At 48.0% G+C, this 22,753-nt stretch overlaps 1 protein-coding gene across 1 annotated transcript in view; it reads right to left on the minus strand.

The window, feature by feature from the left end:
* CAPG (capping actin protein, gelsolin like) overlaps positions 1-22,753 on the minus strand; it is a 64,132-nt gene that overhangs the window by 31,622 nt on the left and 9,757 nt on the right. Inside the window, exon 2 of the mRNA XM_069628848.1 lies at positions 4,687-4,860. Coding sequence (XP_069484949.1) covers positions 4,687-4,852 — 166 coding nt within the window. The 5' untranslated portion in view covers positions 4,853-4,860. The remainder of the gene's footprint in view (positions 1-4,686; positions 4,861-22,753) is intronic.

Genomic DNA, 22,753 nt, shown 5'->3' on the forward strand with positions numbered 1-22,753 from the left:
TCCAGCAGGAACACAACATGGGCTGGCCTGGTGGGGACAAGGGTTGTCAGGGCCCGGGGTCTCCACTTTAAGTGGGAAGATCCAAGGGGCGCAGTCAGCTGCAGCAACTCCACCCAATCTGGGGCAGGGTGGAGTATGGGGTAATGTAACCCAGTATGGGAGGTCGATGCCAGGCTTTGCTCCTGTCCGAGTGGCGGTGAACTCCTTGGTATGGCACATCCCATGGGTCACTAAGGAAAAGCTTTGGAGAAAAGAGTTTATTGAAATCTTGGATTTGGTGGGGATGGTACCCTTAGGGGAAGGCTTAAGGGATCTGTCAGAGAAAGAGAAGGAATGAAAAAAGGGGGAAGGGAGAGAGCCAAGGTGGAACCCACCATCCACAATTGGCTCAAGGCTTTTAGAATGTATGTGTCCATTATGCTTGAGAAATTCCCACAGGATGCATTGGCAATGATCATGTATGAGCAATATATCCACAACCTATACCTGAAATATGGGGCTGAGGGATAGTTGGAATATAACTGGGGTTTTAGGCTCAAAATGCAAGTCTGGTCCGCTATGTCCTGGGATGAGGTGGACGTTGGGGGGGGGGGGTACATAGATAAGATGGTAACTGCCAGAGAATCTGGAGACAAGCCCCAGTGGGAGAAAACCCAAGTTTGGAGAGGCAGAGGGGGTTACTCCCAACAGGGGAGGGGGTCCTTTCACAGGCCCTCCTCCTGGAACGGGTCCAGCTACCAGGGGACGCAAGCAGATTGCCGGAGGTTTGCTTATGGGGACTTCCCCTTTTGCAAGGCGTGTCGATTTAGGCATGCAAAGGGTGGAAGCGCTGGGGCCCTCTTCAAGTGAAAGGAAACATACGAGCAGCGCCAAGACCAAAGAGAAACCAAAGCAGGAGTAATGACCAACCACCCATGCCTAAGTTTGCCAAACCAAAGGGAAGCCTGAGTGTAATTAAAACTTGTTTACCAACGCCAGTTGAACTCCCCACTTTGATTCCATTGTTAAATGCGTACCACAACAGGGCAGATGCAAAATTGCTATGGGAAGGTTTCAGGTGGGGTTTCAGGATCCCCTTCTCTGGGAAGATGGGTGGCAGGGAATCAAGCAACTTGCGGTCGGCATTGGGGATGCTGGAGGTGGTGGCACAGAAAGTGGGGAAAGAAATTGAATTGGGTAGAGTTGTGGGGCCTTTCTCATGCCCACCTATAAAGAATGTTGTGGTGTCACTGTTGGGGTTGGTTCCCAAGAAGGAGGAGGAGGGCCAGTATCGCTTGATACACCACCTCTCATTACCGGAAGGGGAATCTGTGAATGATGGCATAGCGGAGCAGAGTGCCGGGTACATTACTCCTCTTTGGACGATGCTATACAGATGGTAAGATTAGCGGGGAGGGGTGCCCTAATGGGGAAGGCTGACATCGAGTCAGCCTTCAGGTTGCTACCTATCCACAAGGAGAGTCATCATTTGCTGGGTTTCAATGTGCAGGACGAGTATTTCTATGATAAATGTTTGCCAATGGTTGTGCTATTTCATGTTCATACTTGAAGCATTCAGCACCTTCTTGGAGTTTGCATTGAGGCAGGAGATCCAAAAGGGCGGGGTCTTGCACTATCACGATGACTTCTTGTTCATTGGTAAAGAAGGGACCAGGCAGTGCAGGGCTCTCATGAGCACATTTCAGGGTATGATGGATGTTATGGGGGGTCCCGCTAGCAGAAGTAAGACAGTGGGTCCAGTCACAAGCTTGACATTTCTGGGGATCGAAATTGACTCAGACAAGGGCGAGTGCAGGCTGCCCTATGACAAGGTGCAGAGGTTGAAAGAGACGATCAAGGTGTTGAAGGTTAAGAACAAGGCAACTCTGTGGGAACTGCAGTCACTGGCAGGTAACCTCAATTTTGCTGGGAAAGTCATCCCCTCGGGGAAAGTGTTTGCTAGAAGTAACAAGCATAAAACAGTGGGATTGCAACATGCCTCCCAATATGTTCGGCTAGGACCCGAAGTAAGGGATGAGCTCAGGATGTGGGAACATTCTTTTTGGAGGAGTTCAATGGTGAATTACTGGGGAGAGGAGAATCACAGTGAGAGGCTCAAGCTATTCAGATTCTTCAGGGGCCCACAGTTTTGGGGCAATTTTTGACAGCAATTGGTGTGGTAAGGCCTGGCCACCAGAGTGGCATCTGAAGGGGGATCACCAGGGACATCACGTTACTCGAGCTGTTTCCCATTGTGGTAGCATTTAAAATGTGGGGGGTGAGGGGGGAGCAGTTGAACAAAAAGGTGTTGCTATGGTTGGACAATCTAGCGGCGGTCCAGATCATCAATCAAGGGTCATCCAGCACATTCAAGGGTGTTGAATCTGCTTAGAGAACTCACCAAGAACTTGCTTGCATTGAACATGGAGTTCAGGGCTCGACATATCCCGGCAGTCAAAAATGTAGCCGCTGACTCTCTCTCTCGTTTACAGTGGGAGAAGTTCCGGGGGGAACTATCCAGAAGCAAGCAAGGTGATGACTCCGTTCAAGGATGACTGGTGGGGCATGATTTGGGTGATGATCAGAGTTCTCTAGCGCCAGGCACGGCAAGAAGATACAAGGCCTGCTGGGAGCAGTTCTTGGCATTTCAAAGCCAAGTTCTGTCAGAAGGGCAGAAGGATTTACCGGTGCAGGCCTTTGTGGGATGGTGTTGGCGGTCTGGGAAAACCAGAGCTTGGATGGCGTACTACTTGGCAGCGATAGAGCATTATGCTAAGCTAAGGAGTGAAATTGACCCCACTAAGGAGCATTACATTGTAATGGCTATGAAAAGTTGGGCAAAGCAGGTGGTGAAGAAACCAGATGAAAGGCGGCCCATTGACATTGTGAAACTGCATGGCTTCATTAAATGCTTGAAGGTGGTATGCCGTAATGATTCAGAGAGGGTTTTGTTCACAGAAGCCTTCACAGTAGCTTTCTTTGGGGCCTTCAGGGTGAGCGAGCTAGTACCAGAGAACAAGGAGGGCAAGGGTTCCGGTTTTCTACGATTAGGAGATGTCCAGGGTACGAAGGCTTGGGTAAACATTTGCCTAAGAAGGTCAAAAACCGATCAGAAAGGGAAGGGGATTGTGGTGACACTCCAGGACATCCAGGGGAATGTAGTCTGCCCGGTGGCTGCCTTGGCAAGCTATCTCCAACAAAAGGCGGCCGTCTGAGGTGGGGTTCCCACTGCTACTGCACAGGGATGGGTCCACCTTGAGCCGCTTTTCTTTTAAAAGGGTCATGGATATGGCCTTGGAGAAAGTGGGGCTAACTGAGGGGGTGTTCGGGACACATTCTTTTAGGATAGGGGCGGCCACCTCCGCAGCAGCCGATGGCTTGGGGTCTGAAGAAATCAAGCAAATAGGGAGGTGGACATCGGGGTGTTTTAAAAGATACATCAGACCTGAAAAAATGTAGAGTTAACCTGCTGCCTTCTCATCTCCTTCCCACTAGCAGCAGCGCAGAGGAGGCGGTCCGTCTGGATATTAGAGCATTCCTTTGTGTCAAGGGCCGGGGCAAGCTGGACGGCAGAGCAGGAGGAGCTGGCGGCCGGTGAATACTGGATATGGTGGCACGAGGTGCCCGGGATGAGATGGGCCTAGTAGCGAGGGCATATTCGCAAGTTGCTGGGTAAGCAGCAAAAGTCAGAGGTCTTGGTCATCCATCTGGGCGGTAATGACTTGACAAGCATGGGGAGGGGTGCTTTCATGAGGGAAATGATGTTCTCATTGCAGGATTTGTCGGCACAGCTGGGTGAGACTGAGATCGTGTGGTCGGAAATAATTCCAAGACAGGAATGGAGGGGCGCGGAGAAAATTGAATTGTACTGTGTCAAAATTCTGCAAGGGCAGAGGCCTCCTACAAATCAGACATGGCTTGATCAACTTGAAATATTATCTAAAGGATGGAGTACATTTGTCTGCGATGGAACTCTTTTACTGGAATGTGTGCACAAAGCTTTTGGAATTGTAAATGATGAAAGTGGAGCCACGGTGGACGGTAATCCACCTGTGGCATGGCGGTGTTTGGGCGACCAATCACAAGAGACAGACTCCAAAGGAGCCATGAGAACGCCGGTAGGGTCTTCGCTCTTCTCGGACCAACGCCTCTTGGGAGCCTAAGCGGCAGGGGTGTCTGGTGGTAACAATAAGGGCTCCGCTTCCCCCGAAGAAACGGCACTCTCTCTGCCCACGAACACTTGCAAGGGCAGGCGGGCTCAGACACGAAGGGTTGGGCCTACTGTGGACTTTGTGCAAGAAAAGGGGGAAGCAGGTTGCTGGACACGGAGCAGGAGTCACACCTTCAGAACTATTTTCACTAATGTGTGCAGTGTTTTTTATGATGTTGTGAAAATAAATCTGGGGCAATTTTTTTGCCAAATGAAGACCAGTTTCATTCTGCACCTTACTAAGGGGAAATGAAAGGAACTGAAGAATGAGCAAGTATAATGTTATTGGCACAAATGCACGGGTTATACGTGTGCCCTAATACACACCATTTTCACACTGTGCTTTTGCACATGAATGCATTTTTGTTGTTAACATTTGCAGGCAGGTTTTCCCAGCTGTAGATCAGCGGGTCCCCACACATCTTCTGCCGGCCCTGCATGTAAAGCTTCAAGCCTTGTTATCCTTTCAAACGCTCCCCCGCCCCTTTCTCTCTTACCAATCCAGAAGTGCAGGTTGGAGCCTCCCTTCTCTATGTTGTTGAGCAGCAGATACGAGTCCCCGGAATAGAAGACCCCGACCTGCTCCTTTGGCACCAGGACCAGCTTCATCTTCTCCACCCTGAAGACATGCAGACCGGGCTGGTGAACGCAGTCGTCGAACATCGTGGAGTCTGATGGAGAACAAGAGGGTATAGGTCAGCCGAGAGGGAGGCAAATGAGATCTTGGGGGAGGCAGCGCCATCACGATTACATTCTCCCGCTCCGAACATCTTGCCTAGTGCGATCTTTCCTCAGGAAATCAGCACTAGATCATGAATTAGACTTCCCTATCAAAGTCTTCACTATAGTCCAAATGATGCTCTACTTAGACCAACTCCCCACAATCCATGCATCTACACGACTAAGGACGCCCCTTTTTTGGTAACTCATTCCCCTGAGTGGGAGTACTTCTCTTAAAGGCCGACTCAGGTAGGTCATGATTTCAGATGACAGAGGATCCTATGGGCAAAGCAGTTTGGACGACAGCACCACCCAGGGGTATCTGGTCAATCCATCGAATACTAATGCATCTAGCACCATCGAATTAGAAGCAACGAAATGCCATTCCATCGAATGTCCATTTTGTTGAATATAATTCGATGGATCCATCAAAATTAGTAATATAAAACTGTGGGTTAGATTAGGGTTAGGGGTTAGTGTTGGGGCTAGGGTTAGATTAAGGGTTACATTAAGGTATGGGTTAGGGTAGGTGACCCTCCTACCCCCCAAATATACACAACAAAAAACATTAAAAAGTTACACAGCGCTAGCCAGTGCCGAAATCTCCGGGAGAACTGCAGGAAGGGCACTATAATGGCGAGTGGGCAAGGGGATACACCATGATGGGGAACAGAATAGAAAGAGACTCTGATGTGAGTTGGTCGGGTAGGGAGTGGAACACGGAGGATCTATGGCAGGGAGGAGACAGAAAGACACAGGGGGACCAGTGGGCAGGGGACCACGAAAGGGAGCAAGCTTTGGACAGGCAATGACACTGAGCAGGGTGTGGCATGGGACACAGATGGGGAGAGGACAAGAGCAGAGCGGGGAGCAGGGTGGACAGTGTATTGAAAGTAAGGAGACTGGCATGGTTCTCCAATGTGCTACTATTTCACAAATATGGCATGGGCCACGTACACCGTTATCATTTCCGCCTGGAGATAAAGCCCACTCTTCCTCTCCGACCTGGAAGGAGGAAGAATTCAAACACACTATCCAGAGACTAACCAAACAACCAGTTTAAGGAAATCCACATATCAGTCACACAAAAACACTACAATCGAAAACACCCAGCCTGTAACGCATTCTAGCACCAAGGACACACGTACTCCCTCTCATGGCTCAAATGCCTTTGTATTCTCAACAGACATCTAGAAACACATGTGCAGGGCTAAGGTAACTTCCGGTATACACGCATCAACACAACAGTCAAGTTCGCTCGCATTTTCCATCTCTACACACTAGCCTAACCCACCCCACTCTCTTTCAGACCCGCCAGAGCTCCTGTCGACCATGAACAAGGCAGCGCTCTGCAGTAGGATAACATAACATCACCTGGCATGACATGTCAATTCAGTGGCACGGAAGAGTGCTTCTGGGAGGAAAAGCTTTGCTGGAGTGCACCTTTGACTTTCTCGAAGCGGACTAAGGAGAGTGCGCCCACAGGTCTTCTGATGATTTGGTGAACCCAGCTGTGCCCGCATGTTACATGCAGACCACTGGGAAACGACGACCAGCAGGGAAGAAGCAGCGGGCCTCTTCACTGGGGCCTCTTCACTGGGCTATTTCACTTTCATACCATGCAATCATTCATATTGCAAAGGCTGTAATCTTGCCCCCCATGATGTACCCTAATGTAAAGTGTAACGACTGCAACCTTAGACAATACGAACTACTGTAACTGCCAAGCTTATGCAACCAGCGCCTAGATGCCTGCGGGCTAAGAAGTGCGCTTAACAAATGCCAAAATAAATATATCGTGCCCCACTCTAACCTTTATTTTGAAGCCGATTTCTGCCCACTAAATGACAGGTACATGTTAGTAATAGATCAAAAACTCGGCGGTGTCTGTCGAGTCCTTGCATTAGTCACACAGGCCACACCTCAAAGTAAGGTTTCTTGGTTTGGATCCTTCCTTGAAAACACTATGAGTCACCGAGGCAGCCATTTGGTTACCCCCCCAAACCCCCTCGCCGCCACCGCCCTGCTAATGGGCAGGCATGTCGTGCAGGCATGTCGTGCGGACCCTGCCCTTCTGAGCCACGCGACATGCAGAGGAAAGCAGTTTCTTGCATCCGCCATTATCAGCGTCTTCCGCCGCCGCCGCCCACACCCGCGATGTGGTTATGCCTGTGGCCCTCCTCTGACTCATTTCCCAGGGATGTACACATACTATTGAGTAAACCACATTCTTTCACTGAGTCACAGGAAACACACCCAGGCTCGTGAACACGAGAGAAAGGGGGCATACTCGTACAATTATTATAACAATAACATTTATTATGAACATCGAAAGAGTTGTAATAATCAGCGTTCATACAGCTAACACTTAAAATCCTGCAGTAAACCCTAATCCTAAAACACACTCTGTGGACGGTGTGTGGGGGTCTCACTCAACTGTACCTCTGTTCTCAAATGCCCTGGCATGCAAGCGAAGGGGGAAGGCGGTGGGGGGGGAACAAAACTGTACCAGGGTCTCTGGTTTTTGCATACTAAAGTAACTTTGGGTCTCACCCTAAGTTACTAGGGGAATCCAGACGTCGACCCCTTGCTCACTGTTCTCAGAGAGTCACAGCTCCACCCTACTGATGAGGCCTAACGAGGCCAAAACATGCGTCTGGCGTTGCTGTTGGTACTCTTATTCAGAGGAGAATTGCCTAGCATTTCGGTGCTGGACTGCACCTGGGCAGGACAAAGACTGATATGTTATGGATATTTCTCCTCTGTGAAAGGGACAGCTAAAGAATCTGGGTAAGACTCCTGTAACCGGGACTAATGTCCGGCAGAGGGACTCCCAGGACCACCCCCTTGTTTTTGCATAAGTCTTTCCTAATTGACAGAATTTAGAAGAAGTCAGCTGCGGCCTTCCTTTATGGACTACATTGATCTCTTACTAATATAGCATGCAATTTTATGCCCTAGAGAATCAAATAATGCAGATTAGTCATAGCACCTAAAGGAGCGGGTATTCAGTGATGTCACCTTGAAAATGGCCGCCAGGTGGCGACATTTTCCTAAAAATGCACCCTCCAGAAAAGCAAACACTTTCCCAAAATAGTCTAGGAGGTGATAATATATAATTATACCCCATCTAGAATATTTGGGGAAAGAATTTTAGGGGTCAGGAAAAAAAAAAAAAAAAAAAAAAAACCCTCAACTACCTGGCGACTTTTCCCCCCGCGACATTTTCACATGGTACCAAGGAGTGATAAGGTAACCAATTATCCCAGGTGCGTTTCCTCCTTGTTGGGCTTCCTCAGAGTGCTGTAGGTTGAGCCTGTAGACACAGGTCCATACAGGCCATTCCTACATTGGGTGCTTTAATGAGCCCACTTGTCACGAGGGCTTAAGCCATGGGTGCACAACATATGGCCCGCGGGCCAGTTGCGGCCCGCCATGCTCTTTTGTCCGGCCCGCGAAGCACAAAGACTTTCCATTAGGAAAGGTTGTCTTCCGGGCCGGACAAAACACTGGCCCTCATTGGCTCAGCACACACACGCACCACGTCACTCCTACGAGCCACGTAATGCGTGTGTGCTGCACCAATGGAGGGCCAGCACTACGGCTGGCGTGGTCCATAAGGCTTGATGCCGGAAGGCATTTCAGCCTTGGACCACGCCAGCGGTAGTACGATTCCAGCTTACCTGCCTGCCTTCCAGCACGTCTCCGGTAAGTGGTCTGTTTGTGTGTCGGGTCTGTTTTGCTTTATGTTTGTGTGTATGTTGCGAGGGGGGGTCGGATGTGTGTCGGATGTTTGGATTTGAATGTATTTGTGTGTATGTTGAGATGCGGGGGTGGGAGGGTGTCGGATGTGTGTCGGATGTTTGGATTTGAATGTATTTATGTGTATGTTGGGGTGGGGGGGGTGTTGGATGTGTGTCGGATGTTTGGATTTGAATGTATTTGTGTGTATGTTGAGATGCGGGGGTGGGAGGGTGTCGGATGTTTGGATTTGAATGTATTTATGTGTATGTTGGGGTGGGGGGGGGTGTTGGATGTGTGTCGGATGTTTGGATTTGAATGTATTTTGTGTGTATGTTGAGATGCGGGGGTGGGGGGGTGTTGGATGTTTGGATTTGAATGTATTTTGTGTGTATGTTGAGATGCGGGGGTGGGAGGGGTGTCAGATGTGTATGAATGTTTGGATTTGAATGTTTTTTGTGTGTATGTTGAGATGCGGGGGTGGGGGAGTTGTCGGATGTGTATGAATGTTTTGATTTGAATGATTTTTGTGTGCTGAGTTGGGGGGTGGGGGGGTTCGGGTCTGTATGGGTGCATGTTTGTGTGTGTGCTGAGTTGGGGGTGGGGGGGTTCGGGTCTGTGTGTGTGCTGATTTGGGGTGGAGGGGCGGGTCTGTATGGGTGCAGATTTGTGTGTGCTGAGTTGGGGGGTGGGGGTTCGGGTCTGGTTGGGTGCTTGTGTGTGCTGATTTGGGGGATGGGGTTTGGAGTGTGGGGGTGGGGGTTCGGGTCTGTATGGGTGCATGTTTGTGTGTGTGCTGAGTTGGGGGTGGGGGTTTGGGTCTGTATGGGGCATAGTGTTTGGTTGGGGGTAAGGGGGCCCTGGGGCATAGTGTTTGGTTGGGGGTAAGGGGGCCCTGGGGCATAGTGTTTGCTTGGGGGTGAGGGGGCCTGGGGCATAGTGTTTGCTTGGGGGTGAGGGGGCCATGGGGCATAGTGTTTGCTTGGGGGTGAGGGGGCCATGGGGCATAGTGTTTGCTTGGGGGTGAGGGGGCCATGGGGCATAGTGTTTGGTTGGGGGTGAGGGGGCCATGGGGCATAGTGTTTGGTTGGGGGTGAGGGGCCCATGGGGCATAGTGTTTGGTTGGGGGTGAGGGGGCCATGGGGCATAGTGTTTGGTTGGGGGTGAGGGGGCCATGGGGCATAGTGTTTGGTTGGGGGTAAGGGGGCCCTGGGGCATAGTGTTTGCTTGGGGGTCAGGGGGCATAGTGTTTGCTTGGGGGTGAGGGGGCCATGGGGCATAGTGTTTGGTAGGGGGCCATGGGGCATAGTGTTTGGTTGGGGGTAAGGGGGCCATGGGGCATAGTGTTTGCTTGGGGGTCAGGGGGCATAGTGTTTGCTTCGGGGTGAGGGGGCCATGGGGCATAGTGTTTGCTTGGGGGGTGAGGGGGCCATAATGTTTGGTTGGATGTGAGGGGGCCATGGGGCATAGTGTTTGGTTGGGGGTGAGAGACATGGGGCATAGTGATGCACTCCAAGAGTGAACCCAATAATAAAGCTAAAACAGGCACAGTTAGGAGATGTTCATCTTTGGCTTTTTGAGGAAACCTGACTCAATGAAGGCCATACTCCTCTTGGGCAACCCAAATAGCAAACTGTAGCAGTCCAAAATAACGGCATGTCCAATCTAGGGTCAATAAAATAAAATATATATAAGTTAACTAAACATGCGAGATACAATAACTAAATAGAAATAAATTATAACAATGGAAAATGTGTAGTACAAAATGTAAGTTTGAAATGCAAATAAAAATCGTTACCCCTCAAAAACATTATTTTTCCATGTGTTTAGTACAAATTGGGGGTTTAAAAAGCCTCCTGCCACGCCCCGCCTACCGCCCCGCCCACATTTACTTTTCGGCCCACTATAGCCCTCATGTAAGGTACTTTCGGCCCTCTGTCAAAATCAGTTGTGCACCCCTGGCTTAAGCCTACACTTCTAAACCACAAGGACGAGCTAAATCGCACTTACAATGCCCAGCAAGGCAGAAATGTGTACTTTTAGATAGTTCTCACGCTACTTAATTCAACTCTCTCCCTGCTAAGCGGATATTTTCCTCTAGGCTATGTAGGACTTCAGGGGATGAGGCCCCACCAATCTGCAGGTGCATACACGCGCAACGACAGGTCGCAGTGGCAGGCACATGTTATAGTGACCTCAATGGGCACAGCAGTGGCATCCGGATGCCAGGCAACCCTTCAAGGACTAGACTTATGCCACTAGCCCTTTTTGGTGCATGTCTGTTAAGCCAAACATGGAGGACTGACATGGTGCAGCAGGTGGAACACATCTGTTTCTTTTGGTGGAGGGCCTGCTGATTTGCATATCATTTGCCCTTTTTAGTTTTGGCTATTAAATGGTGCTGTAAGTTCTACACATAGGCTATTGGCATGGGAAGTGAAGCTATGAAAGAGATGGGATGTGAGGAGCGGCACACAGCCCATGGATGCCGTTTTGAATTTTTTTATGAACCCACTTACCACCCTTGCTTCGCTAATCCATGCGGCCATTCCCACCCACTACTTGCCCCCCACTTACCCACAGCACCTCTCCTGGGAAGCTAGCTCAGTGTCTTTGAGGGGATGCCATTGTTAATTCTAAGCAGTCTTGTGAAAGCTAAATGCGTGATTGCAGTGGTAACTAGGTCCTGGGGTTGCATGTGTTTTTGACCACACAATTTTTCACCGCAGATTTTTTCCTGCAATATTTTAATTGCTTTTTATTGCCACAGAATTTTGGTGGGGGGGGGGACCCCCACACCCACCACGCCCGCCCACCTCCATCCATCCATACCCAAAAAGACTGCATACGATCATGGTGTTATAAAAGTTTTTACTGGGTGTGCCTTAAGCTACGTGCTTTGTGTGTACTCATTTCTTGCACTGAATTCCGGTAGAAAACAAACATTGACAAAGCCAACAGCGTGGGCTTTTGTGCAGGCATTACGTAGGCATTTGCCAGAAACTACAACAACATGTCCAGGTACTAACACCATTTGCCAGGTGTTGCCATCTTATGACAAGGTCGTATCATTATGGTATATTTGGTTTATAAAGTGCGTATTCACAAAATATGTGCTTCAAAGCGCTCAAGGCATGGAGGGGACATGGGAGTAGGTTTTGAGTTATTCAGAGACCTTGACCGTTCTGATAATACAAACTACCCTCGATGGCAGCGCAAGTGCAAATCAAACATGAAAGAGGGGAGCTAAACCAAAATATGTCAGCAGCGATGATGCAGTGCATACACAGGATGGGGGAGTAGCTGGGAGGAGGGGGGGGTTAGGGATGGAAATAAAGCCCAAAGTGTTGGGGTTGCAATCCTTTTTTTTGTGAAGTTTCAGTTTCAGGCAAGCTAAAGTGGAGGTAACAGCTCTTTGGAGGTGAGAAATCCTTCCCCCCATTCGTTAAAAGTTACCTCAAGAATTCCACAGCTAATTTCGAAATAGCCATCCAATTAACTTAATTAATTTCGCCGATATGTCCCTTGCGAATTATGTTCTCTGTAATGTGCGTTGCACGCAGTGGCATGGGAGCGACCATATTTCCCGCGAGGCGGTTCTCAGGTGTTGGGCGGGGGTGGGGGTCATATTTTCTCTCCGAGTGGAACACGGCTATCCGAGGCGCGGGTAGAGAGAGAGAAAGAGGCCACACTCTGCCCGCCTACCTCCTTGGACGGCGGTTTACTGTCAGAAGTGGCGTGGCCGTTCGGAGTGCGTCACTGAAACCTGTCACACCTTGGATCGCTCTAGAATTACTGATTTATAGGTAATGCCTGGCGGGCGCCTCCTGTCCGCCTCACAGACATGAGCTCCGCACCCACGGGGCTGGGCTCTCTGAACACCAATGCACTCTGTGTGAAACCCCCTGAAGGTATTATAATACTCATTCACACACGTATGAATGCGTATGAAAGGCGCAGGAGGGGTTAAAATGTTCAATGGAGTTAAGAACCAAGAATGATGTACGTATGCCCATGAAAAAAACTCGGATGGCCAATGGTACACCATATCATTCAAACAAACGCACCAATTACTGGCAAGGACCTCAGAGTTCTGATGAACGGTCGAGAGAAGAAATGTAAATTTTGGGTTACGGGGAAAAGGATTGTTCGATGGAGACAAGGATAGGAGGATACGAACAGCAGCAAAGGAAGGTGTGGAATGGGTAGAGCAGACGCCCCCCTCGAGGCTTCACTCCCGTGGCCTTTGTCTGAGAAGGCGACTCCCACTTCACGCCTTTGCAGCCTCTGGCAGTCACGTGCCTGTTGGTATTTATTGATTTTCAAATTAATTTGGGTTTTCACTATCTGGGAGTGATCAGGGGCCCTCTGCTTATGCTTTGTTTTTTAACGGGAAACATGGACCTGGCTGGCAGATAAAATGTGCTGTGCTCTTACCTACAAACACACAGAAACGGCTCTTAAACATGTTTAGGTCTTGATTGCCTGATTAGTGAGGAGTGTGAGAAGTACACGTTTTGCTGCCGCACAGCGTCGCATGATGAGGTGCTTTCCTCAGAATAGAAATAGTACTCGAGTGGCTCTGAGCAGACACAGGGCATAGAGAATGCGGCAGACATATGAAACTGCCCTCCAGACGAAGGATTGTCTCATTGAAAGACGACCGGCACAACTTGGTGACGTGTGCCCCGCACGGTGATGTCACACGTCGAGGCAGGCCTGGGTACTTAGGCTTCCTGAGTGTCAACAAATGATGTTGGAAGGCCTACAGCGACGCAGAGTTTGTTTCTTTCTTCTCCCCCTCTCTGCAGGTCCAGCAAGAAGGTTCTAGCTGATGCCCTTGGTGACAGCCACTTCTAGGTAGTTGGTAGGTTCTTGTTTAGCTACCGGAAACAAGAGGTCAAGCAACACTATTATCCAGTGTCTGTCAACCCTTTCGCACCACCTACCGGATAGGTTGGCAAGTTCTTAATGTGCCACCGAATGAACAAGTTGAGCAAACCAAAGTAACCCATACTCAAGTAAGAATACTGAAACTGAGGTAGACCCAGGGGAAAGATGTCGGACCCCAGAAGGAACAGGGATGCACCCCATAAAGATGATAAGCCACCAAGTGACCTTTTAGGCAGCAGCTAGATGCAGGGAAGGGCAGTCTAAGGAGGTGGGGTGGGAGGTTATCACCGTTAATTGAACCCTCTAATGTTAATTTAACAGCCTGTTTTTGGCCTATTTTAAATACAAGCCAAGTTTTGTTGTCTTTCTTGCCTATGAGCCTAATTTTGTCTCTATCCAAGAGACATATATATATATATATAGATAAGCAGGGCGGACTGACTGATATATTCACGCTTGCGCACTATTATGTGTGGAGGGGCACTGGGGGTGGAGGGACAGCCGCACCATGGGCTTCCCCAAATTCCACTCAAGGAGTTGTACAAGTATTAGTCACACACACACACACACACGTATCCTGACAAAAGGCCAACACTGCGGTGCATGACTGCTTGATAGATGTGGGGCGGGTCAGCGGGGCACGTGTTATTGTGCCTGTGAAAGCTGGTGTAGTTAAACCACACTGTATGTCAGGTACACCAAGAGGCCCTGAGACTGAGAGGAAGCTACCAGTGACTGAGACTGCGCCAACATGCATTGAAACTCATTGCCCAGAGTCCTAAAAGGAAATCCTTTGCCCTATACGTTTTCTCATGGAGGGAGTACAAGCTTTGAGCTCCAATGACAACCTGCTAAAAGTCAGTTGTCACATGTTGCTGTTAAGCCTGTGATATCTCAAATCCAATCCAGTGCAGTATCAGTTATGGCCGGAGGTTGAATACAATGAAGTTCCCAGGCAGGATTGGCACTGCGGAGCCACAACTCATGCATTGGTGTGTCATGCTCCTTCCAATGGCTCCTTTTACCAGCTCAGTGACACAAAGAATACCCATCACCTGGCCCTCAGCAGAGTTACCATCCTATTTATGAAGGGGTACCTCAGACATGCTCCCCGGACTTCACAGCCATCTGCTGAAATGACAGGCAAGTGTGTGACTTCACTTATGTAGCAGAGACTGACCCTCAACACAACTTTCTTAGCAAAACAAAACACTAAAATCATCTCCCACGGCCACGAATTAAGCCAAGTCAGGAATTCAAGTGAAAGAGTTTGAATGCGTTTCTAAATGAGTGAAGACTAACTGAACTAAGAAAATCTGAGGAAAGTTCAATTTGAAGTTTGTGACCAGAGAAAGAAAAGCTCCAACTTCATTAGCTGAGCAACACAACTGTCTAATACACGTTTTTTTAGTCACAGACCTTAAAACTCAATTTGCAAAAAAACGTTGGTCTTTCCCTTAACGTATGAGGAACGCATCAGCACAGACAGTTGTAGGCCATTCTTGGTCCTTGAAACGTTACTCGGTGCATAGTGAAATGCCAGTGAATTCTTATAAACATAGCATCAACAAACATCTAGGGTTTATTGTCAATAACATGGTAGACCGCCATTTTGTCAGTTACACATCTGGCACTCTACACCCGGAAAGTACAACAGATTCTCTAAAGCTCAACAGATTCTCTGGTCAGGTCAAATGTGTGTAAGATTGCGAGAGTCACCGGATCCAGGCTACATATTTGACACACGTAATATTGTATTCTTTAACCCAGTTTGAACAATGGTATACACAACACACCAGACCCAACTTTTTTTTGGAAGAAATCAAGTGTCCAGAGTTTGCAGAAACTTAAAGAGACCATGTCAAAATACCTCTGAAGAGGTACCACTGGCTTCCAGATGAACACAAACACACAAGGTACTAGAGGGGGACAAGGACCAGGATAGCCGTGGAAGATGGTTGCCCATTATGTCCACTGCTGAACGCCAATATCGAGCAGTGCTACTCTAGCCTCCTCCGATTCTAGACTAATTGGAGACATCCAGCCACTTTGGTGTGGTATGGCATGGCCATTGTCTACATTTCAGATACCCACTCTCTATGAAACAGTGGTTTTTGCTAGCATTTTTGGGGTAGTCTGGATTTGTATTTTTAAATTGAAAGTCTATATTTTCATAGAAACTTGATTGGACATGCTTTTATTTTGCAGCCTTTATGTATATTGCTGTTTGGGTTGCTACTGTTACCAGCTCACCTGATGCTGAATATATAGCCTACTCATTGCCCACATTACCAAAAGAGGCGAAGGAGATTGTGACGAATCAACTTCCGGGGCACCGGTGGTCCAAGGATGAATATCGGTTTCTAAACCATCAATCAGCCCCACACCTCTAGTACACCAGAAGCGATCCGAACAGATTGGAATACAAGTACATTATAAACGTCCTTGTCCAATTTTGGTATGTGGTTGGAACAGCACTTATCTATGCAAGGTCGTGGATCGTTTGTTGCAATACAATTATTACCCAATAATAAAATGGACTGTCTAGTCAAGGTTGTATAAAAATATTGAATTTAATATTATTACAACAGACAGTTCTAGCACACTACAAAATACAACCCACACTGTAAAGGAACACAACGGACAGACAGTTTCAGGAAGGAAAGGGATGCATTGTGGATACTGACAGGAGGATAGTCGGTAAAGCAATCAGTAACTGTTCAATGATATTTGGTTTCAGCACCATAGGAGCAAGGGGACGTAAATGTCAGTAAGGTCCTTCAGAGGAGGACCAAGGGCACAGAACTACATGTACCTGTTGCTTGAAATGATCTTGATGCCCAACAGCATTGAGTCGGTCCCAGGACGTTTTGTAGCTTCTGCGAACGCATTCAAGATGGGAGACAGTTGTGGGTATCAGGCAGCAGGCCGGCAAGCAACACTGGATGGACGGCTGCAGTTTGGCCTACACAGCGTCTCAGGGTCAACAAGCATAGTCTATGTGCTGGTTAGCAGATCTGGAATGCTAGTCGAGACGTCTCGGACGGCTTTAGTGACTGCAGCATGACAACAGTCAGTGGTGCAGCAGGTCGCGGTTCGAGGGCTCTACTGCCTCAAACAATTTCCTTAAAAGATGGACGCTGGTTGATGCTTGTTGTGGCACTCCTCCCAGCTTCTTCGCAGGACTTGTGTCGTCCTTTAAGGTGGATGGCCCAAAGCTGAGGAGAGTGCTTGCAGCCTTGTCCTTTGTTCAGAGACTCTCTGGCACTTCCCACCTGGGAGGTTTGCTGGCAGAATCTAGCAGGGCATGCCGTGTGCTGGGTGGGTACTGGTTCTGGAGCTGCTGGATGGTCCTCTAAGTTTGTCATCTTCCTCTGTTCCCTGGGAGAGGTTTAGGGGAGGGATCTTGCATTCCTCTTGGAAATCCTGGCCTTCCTTCACTGGCGAAAGCTAAAGCTATAGGCAGACTGTACCTTCAGCCAGGGTCCAAATGCGAAGCCAAATGGGCCCCAGTGATGGCTCAGCCTACTTTAATGAACCATTCTGGGTCCCCACCAACAATCTTCTGTTATGCACAGGTTCAGGACCAGAGTGCTTTGCAACAGGAAAGGTAAGAGGTGACAACATGCACTCCTAAGTTCCACCCATCTTTCTGTCTGTTGAAGATCAAGTGTCTCTCTGGTTAACAGAGCCCTCTGCGGCTCTTGATAAAAGCGCGGGTCTCCCTTGAAGTTTGTGGTGAGAACAGACTTCTGTCTCCCTCAAATCACATACTCTGTCCCTCTGAAAGGGGTCAGTTCTGCAGGGGTTGCCTACGGTAAATAGTGGAACCAGACATGCCATTCACTCTCCTTCATACAGAGGGGTGAGAGCTAGCTTCAAGGTGACACATTGCATATCAAAGATTTGATCGTTTCCCTGTCCATTGTTAATTTCTGCAACCAGACCTATTTGCAGGCCTTCTTCAATCAACTCTCATCAGTATGCTCCACCAACACACAGAACTTAGACAATAGAACAAAGCGGATCCATGGAGCCTTTGAAATGTAATTAGGCAAGCCACGGGAGGGTGTTTTTTCCTCCTCCGGATGTTTTTGGTCACCCCTCGCTGTCACCTGTCAAATAAATGTGACAAGGAGGACTGCGCCTGTAGGCTGTGTCCCCCAAAGTAAACTGGACTATGTGTTTGTTGTGCGGCGAGCATTAGAATATGTATGCAGATAAGCCCCACACAGTTTCGGAGGTTGATCTCCCATCATTCAAATTGCTAAAAAATAAAAGCCCAGGCAAGCACACACTCCCAGTGCGGATGGTCGAATCCCTCACAGCTATACTCTCAGTCTGTGCCTGCTTAACCTTCATGATTAAGATTACTGTAGTAGGTGGTTATGCCAATACTCATCCCTGTACTGCTGCAGAACAGTAGTCATTTCATCACCCCGAAGGTGATCATGGAAGACCGCTGTATTTTAGACTGCCGACTAAAGACGATATCAGGGCTGTTTACTGGAAGAGTCTTCTGCACTGGTCAGAATGAATCAACCATTCATAGTTGCAATTAAAGGTTTGATGATCTTAGCATTTTTATATACATATAATAGATGTATGTGTGCGTATATAGGTTTGCTGTGTGCATTATATACCAACGGAATGCATGTAGTTTGCAATGTGAGAATTTAAGTATTTTTTAAGAATACCATGTAAGGAGAAAGTTGATAATTCCAGACCATAGCGTGCACTATTTAACTCTCTGGATGATTAAAAACTGAACAATATATCTGTAATTTATTTAGGGGTTACGATGAATTATAAACCTTCCAGCTGTCAGCTCTTTTGTTTTGCCATAGTCACCCCTTGTGGGACGGCTATGTTCAGACGTGGGTCCCGTGTCTGTTGGGCCTAGAGACTCAAGATGCACCTCACTGATGACACCCAATAACCCTGAAACAACTGTGGGGTTCCTTGCGGTCTCGTGTACACGGGTTGTGACCAAGCAGTTCAGGTTGGACTGCCCTTTTTGGGATGGCACCCGGCCTGAATTGCATATGGTCTTTCCCCTTTCTGTAATGGGTTGGAAAACAATGAACAATGGTCTTGAGGGTTGCCCAGAGCGATGTCAGAGGTTAAGATTAATTCTAAACCTTCCAGCCATCAGTTCTTTTGTTTAGTCAACTCAAATGGCAACAATAGATTCATTCTCTAAAAACTGTAAACACATGATTATACATTGGCTAATGCTCCTCCCACCAACGCTTCACAAATATGCTCAGGACCCAATGTTGTCAAGTGCAGAAGAACGACATTATAATTGGTGAAAGGTGTGGCATGTGTGCCGCCTCGCACTGGTCTTTAGGGCCAGTTATATTGGCTGATTTGGGCAAATTAAAAGAATTAGTGCACAATGTAGCTGATGGTTTTGATCATAAGATGTACACAGTGGCGCCAAGATTGCACCATTGTTCTAACATTTTGATTCGCAAATGCGGGACACTTTCATTTGGTGGCCATGTGTATATTTTCCTCAGTGCGATCAGGTATGTGTGGTTGTAATTTTAGTGCAGGGGAAGACTTTTACATTTCCATTGTGACAAACACTAATCAGGGGGAAATCCCATCTTTGATAGTTGACCATTCATGACAAAAACCTGTACCCCATATGAGAAGCTGTCCAGAGGAATCTGTTTTGACCAATGAAGACTACTAACAAAAGGACAGCTAAACCTTTTCTAGCCCCACCCATGCTCGTTCGCCCCCTCTCCGCTAAGGCGAGTGGCGATTTTTAGTTTTGGCTGTTGATGAAAGCCTCATCTATAAGCTGAAGCGATCATCACAGGGACTGACGATATGAGAGGTGATGTGAGGGGGACACAGCCTGGGTGAGTTGTCTGCTTATTTATGTATCCACCCATTGGACGCTGTGATGAATCTGACAATGTCATCACTCATTCCCCAGAGGTGGCTTCTCATGTGGCCTGGGGACGGCAGCCGCTATCTGATCCTGTCCCCGGGCGCGACTATATGAAGGAGGGTAATACGGGGGCGGGGGTGACATGGCATTGCGAGAGGAAGTCACATACCCCATTCCCTTTTAGGGATGTTCCTTCTCCTCCTCATGCCATAATGGCACATTGTACCCTCTCCCTCAAACCCTTGCCAGGTCCACTTCATACTGTCCCCAACATCAGACAGGGAGTGATATGCTAATAACCGAGATGAGGAAGAGGCAGGGAGCAGTAGCGATTATTCCCAGTGAGATCCATTGCTAACTTCCTCAATGTTATGCTAAAGACACTGTGAACGCAACTGAGTTGAGAAAGAAGAACAGAGCAATGAAGATGACTGAGACCGATAAGCAAACTCAGCGGTCTAATATTTGGAAGTTGCTCCGTTCTGCCTGGAAGTTAATTCTTGGTAGCTGACAGATGGCGTGAGGGAAAAGTGCAGAAGCTGGGTAATGCCACAAGCTGCGCAGAGACAGGACAACATGCTATCGGGGAGCATGCCACGGGAAGCAAAGCCAAAGAGAACCCTGACATCATGAGAGGAAACTGAGTAACAGAGGGCTCGCCATCTGTGTCAGAAAGGCAGCAGGATCCGTGCAGTGTGGAACCGAATGCAGTTAAGCTACAGCAGCAGTCGGGATGCACGCTGAGCCAACAAGCTGTGCAGAGATGAAAGAAGAGCACAAGAAGCATTCAAAGCACCCAGTAAGCCCAGGGAAGACGGACAGGTCACCAGGATGCCTGAGAATGCATATTGCTTGTTAGGGAGAATTCTCCAGAATGGCTAATTTCCCTTACCTACTGAGCCCCTCAGCAGCTTTGCTGGATTTCTAGGATTTATTTTTTCACCTGGTAAGAGTGAAAGCCTTTTTTCCCACTCTTACATGTGTTTTGCTGTGTGTTTAACATTTTTATGTTCATAGACTGTGGAGCCTCACCTACTCCATAGGCATCATCTTTTTACTGTGTGTCACACAGCACCTTTAGTGCAGTGACACAAGGTTGTCTTTTTCAGACTTCCCACTTTAAACTCACTTTTCTGGGACGGACTACTGTCTCCCAGAACATGTAAAGTTGCCTTGACTTTATTAGTCTTTTTAAATGCACAGACCCGGCACAAACTATCTTCCATAGAGTACTGGAAAGGGTTAATAGTTATCCCTTTTGTCTGGCTCTCATGGAACATTATTTTGTTCCCCTTTCGTTAAGATTTGGCTGGTGGCAGTGGTATCTACCCTATGTTTCCTACCGCAGTCTATGTAAATAGCCTTTGTACTGTTTTAGACTAAGTTAGTAACCTCGAACTAAATCTGCTGGACCCCATTTACTTTTATTTGGTTTCGGCTGGGTTTATTACCCCCATTTTTTTTTGTAAAGGTCTTTCTTGTGTTTTACTTAGCATGCCAAACCAGGTTTGGTTCCTTTGTTCGCCGTCCTTTGGCGGGCTTCTGCACAGAAGCCCTCCTTAGGTGCCTGAATGACTCAGGCGGACAGGATGTGAGGGAGGGGTTTGACACTCACTGCACAGGGTCTCCTTCGAGACCCATTTCACACTCTGTATGATTGGCTGTGGCGACTGTCCCACCAGGACAGCCACCCTGCTGTGTGATTGACAGCCAGGATGTGTGAATGGGGGAAAACTGCATAAAAAGAAGGTCTCTGGGGCTTGGAAGGCAGAGTCGCCACTGGATTGAGAGAACCGAAGAGAAGCTGAAAGAATAGGACCATTACCACGACTGAACCTCCTGGTGAAGCCCTGCTGCGGGTCCAAATCTCTTCGACGACAAAAGATCTGCAAGGAATCTTCTTCCCTTGATCTGGTGGGACCAACCACTTTGCCAAACACCAAGCAAGGCCTCCCTCCCCTGGTCGAATTTGCTGTGCATTGCTGCAGTGAACACGATAGCCAGGAGGCTCGGACCCTGTTTGGGTTTTAAGGAGCGCACCTTTTATTTGTTGCTTTGCTCTGCTGCTGGTTTCTTCCCTGGGCAGTGCAGGACCCTCCAGTCTTCCTACTTTGTGTCAGTCCGACAGTCGCTTCAGGAACCGTGAGCCTGCAGGGTCTGCCAGGAGCTTCTGCCTCAGCTACAGCCTTCTTCTTCTTCTTCATTTAAGGTACTGTTCTAACCCAGTCATTCGTTCCGTCCGACCACAGTGAAAGTGTTTGAAATCTTTTGCCAATCCGAGGGCTTGTCTTTCTCTACTCTTTTAAGTAACTTTTCTTCCGACCAACTTCGTTTCGAACTCTTGGCAGAGACTTAACCGCGAACTACTCTGAACTGTGTGATCCTCTGCAAAGACTCTGTACCATTAACCTTGGCCAGGCCTATTGATTTGAATCCACATTGTAGAAAGCCTTTTCTAGATTGCCCTGCCTACTTACTTGTTGGTGCTGTGCTGCAATTTTGTACAACCTTGTCTTTCCCTCCCTTTTAAATTGCTGAGTGCCATTTTGCTCACACTTCATTTTGAGCTTAACTTGTCCAGAATTCATCAGGTGTTGTGTAGTGTATTAAGAGTGATTTTTCTGCTGCTTTACTTTGTGAATTGTTTTAAACTGATGTGTAAATAAATGTATATTCTTTTACTCATTAACCTTGAGTCAGTGTTTGTTTGAATCATAGTAATTGCTGTCCTTTGTGTAACTATTGATACTGCTCACTTTACTCTTGAGATAAGTTTGGCTGCTCAGCCATCGCTACCACTTTACTGTGTAGTACAAGCTTGTACCAAAGGTGAATTTGTACTGTCACTTGTAGTCTTACTTGTGTGTGGTGTTTCCAAAGGGTACTGCATATGATTCTGCCTGATACTGCTCATGAAAGTAATGAGAGAAACACTGAATGAAATCTGAAGGATTTAGCATGGGCGTAAACCATACCACAAACGTGTCGCTGGGCCCATACCTAAAAAAGGGGAAGTATAACACACACAAGTACGAATGTTGAAACAAACGTTGTGAAACTGGAGGTGATAACAATGGGCAAACATCACTTTGTGGGCAAAAGGAAACTCAAAATAAATCCTGACAGGAGAGTATACCAGGGGAAAGTGAAATGTTTGAAAGCCTGCATCCAAGACCTGGCAGGGGAGCACACCAGGCAAAGTCAAAAAGTCTGTGGAAAAGAATCTCAAGGAAGACCCATGCCCTTGGGATTGTGAGTTGTTTTCAAGGTGGAGAGAAAACCTGGCATGGGAGTATACCAGG

This window comes from Ambystoma mexicanum, chromosome 12 (genome assembly GCF_040938575.1).
Source record: "Ambystoma mexicanum isolate Mex_15411 chromosome 12, UKY_AmexF1_1, whole genome shotgun sequence".
Taxonomy (NCBI): Eukaryota; Metazoa; Chordata; class Amphibia; order Caudata; family Ambystomatidae; genus Ambystoma; species Ambystoma mexicanum.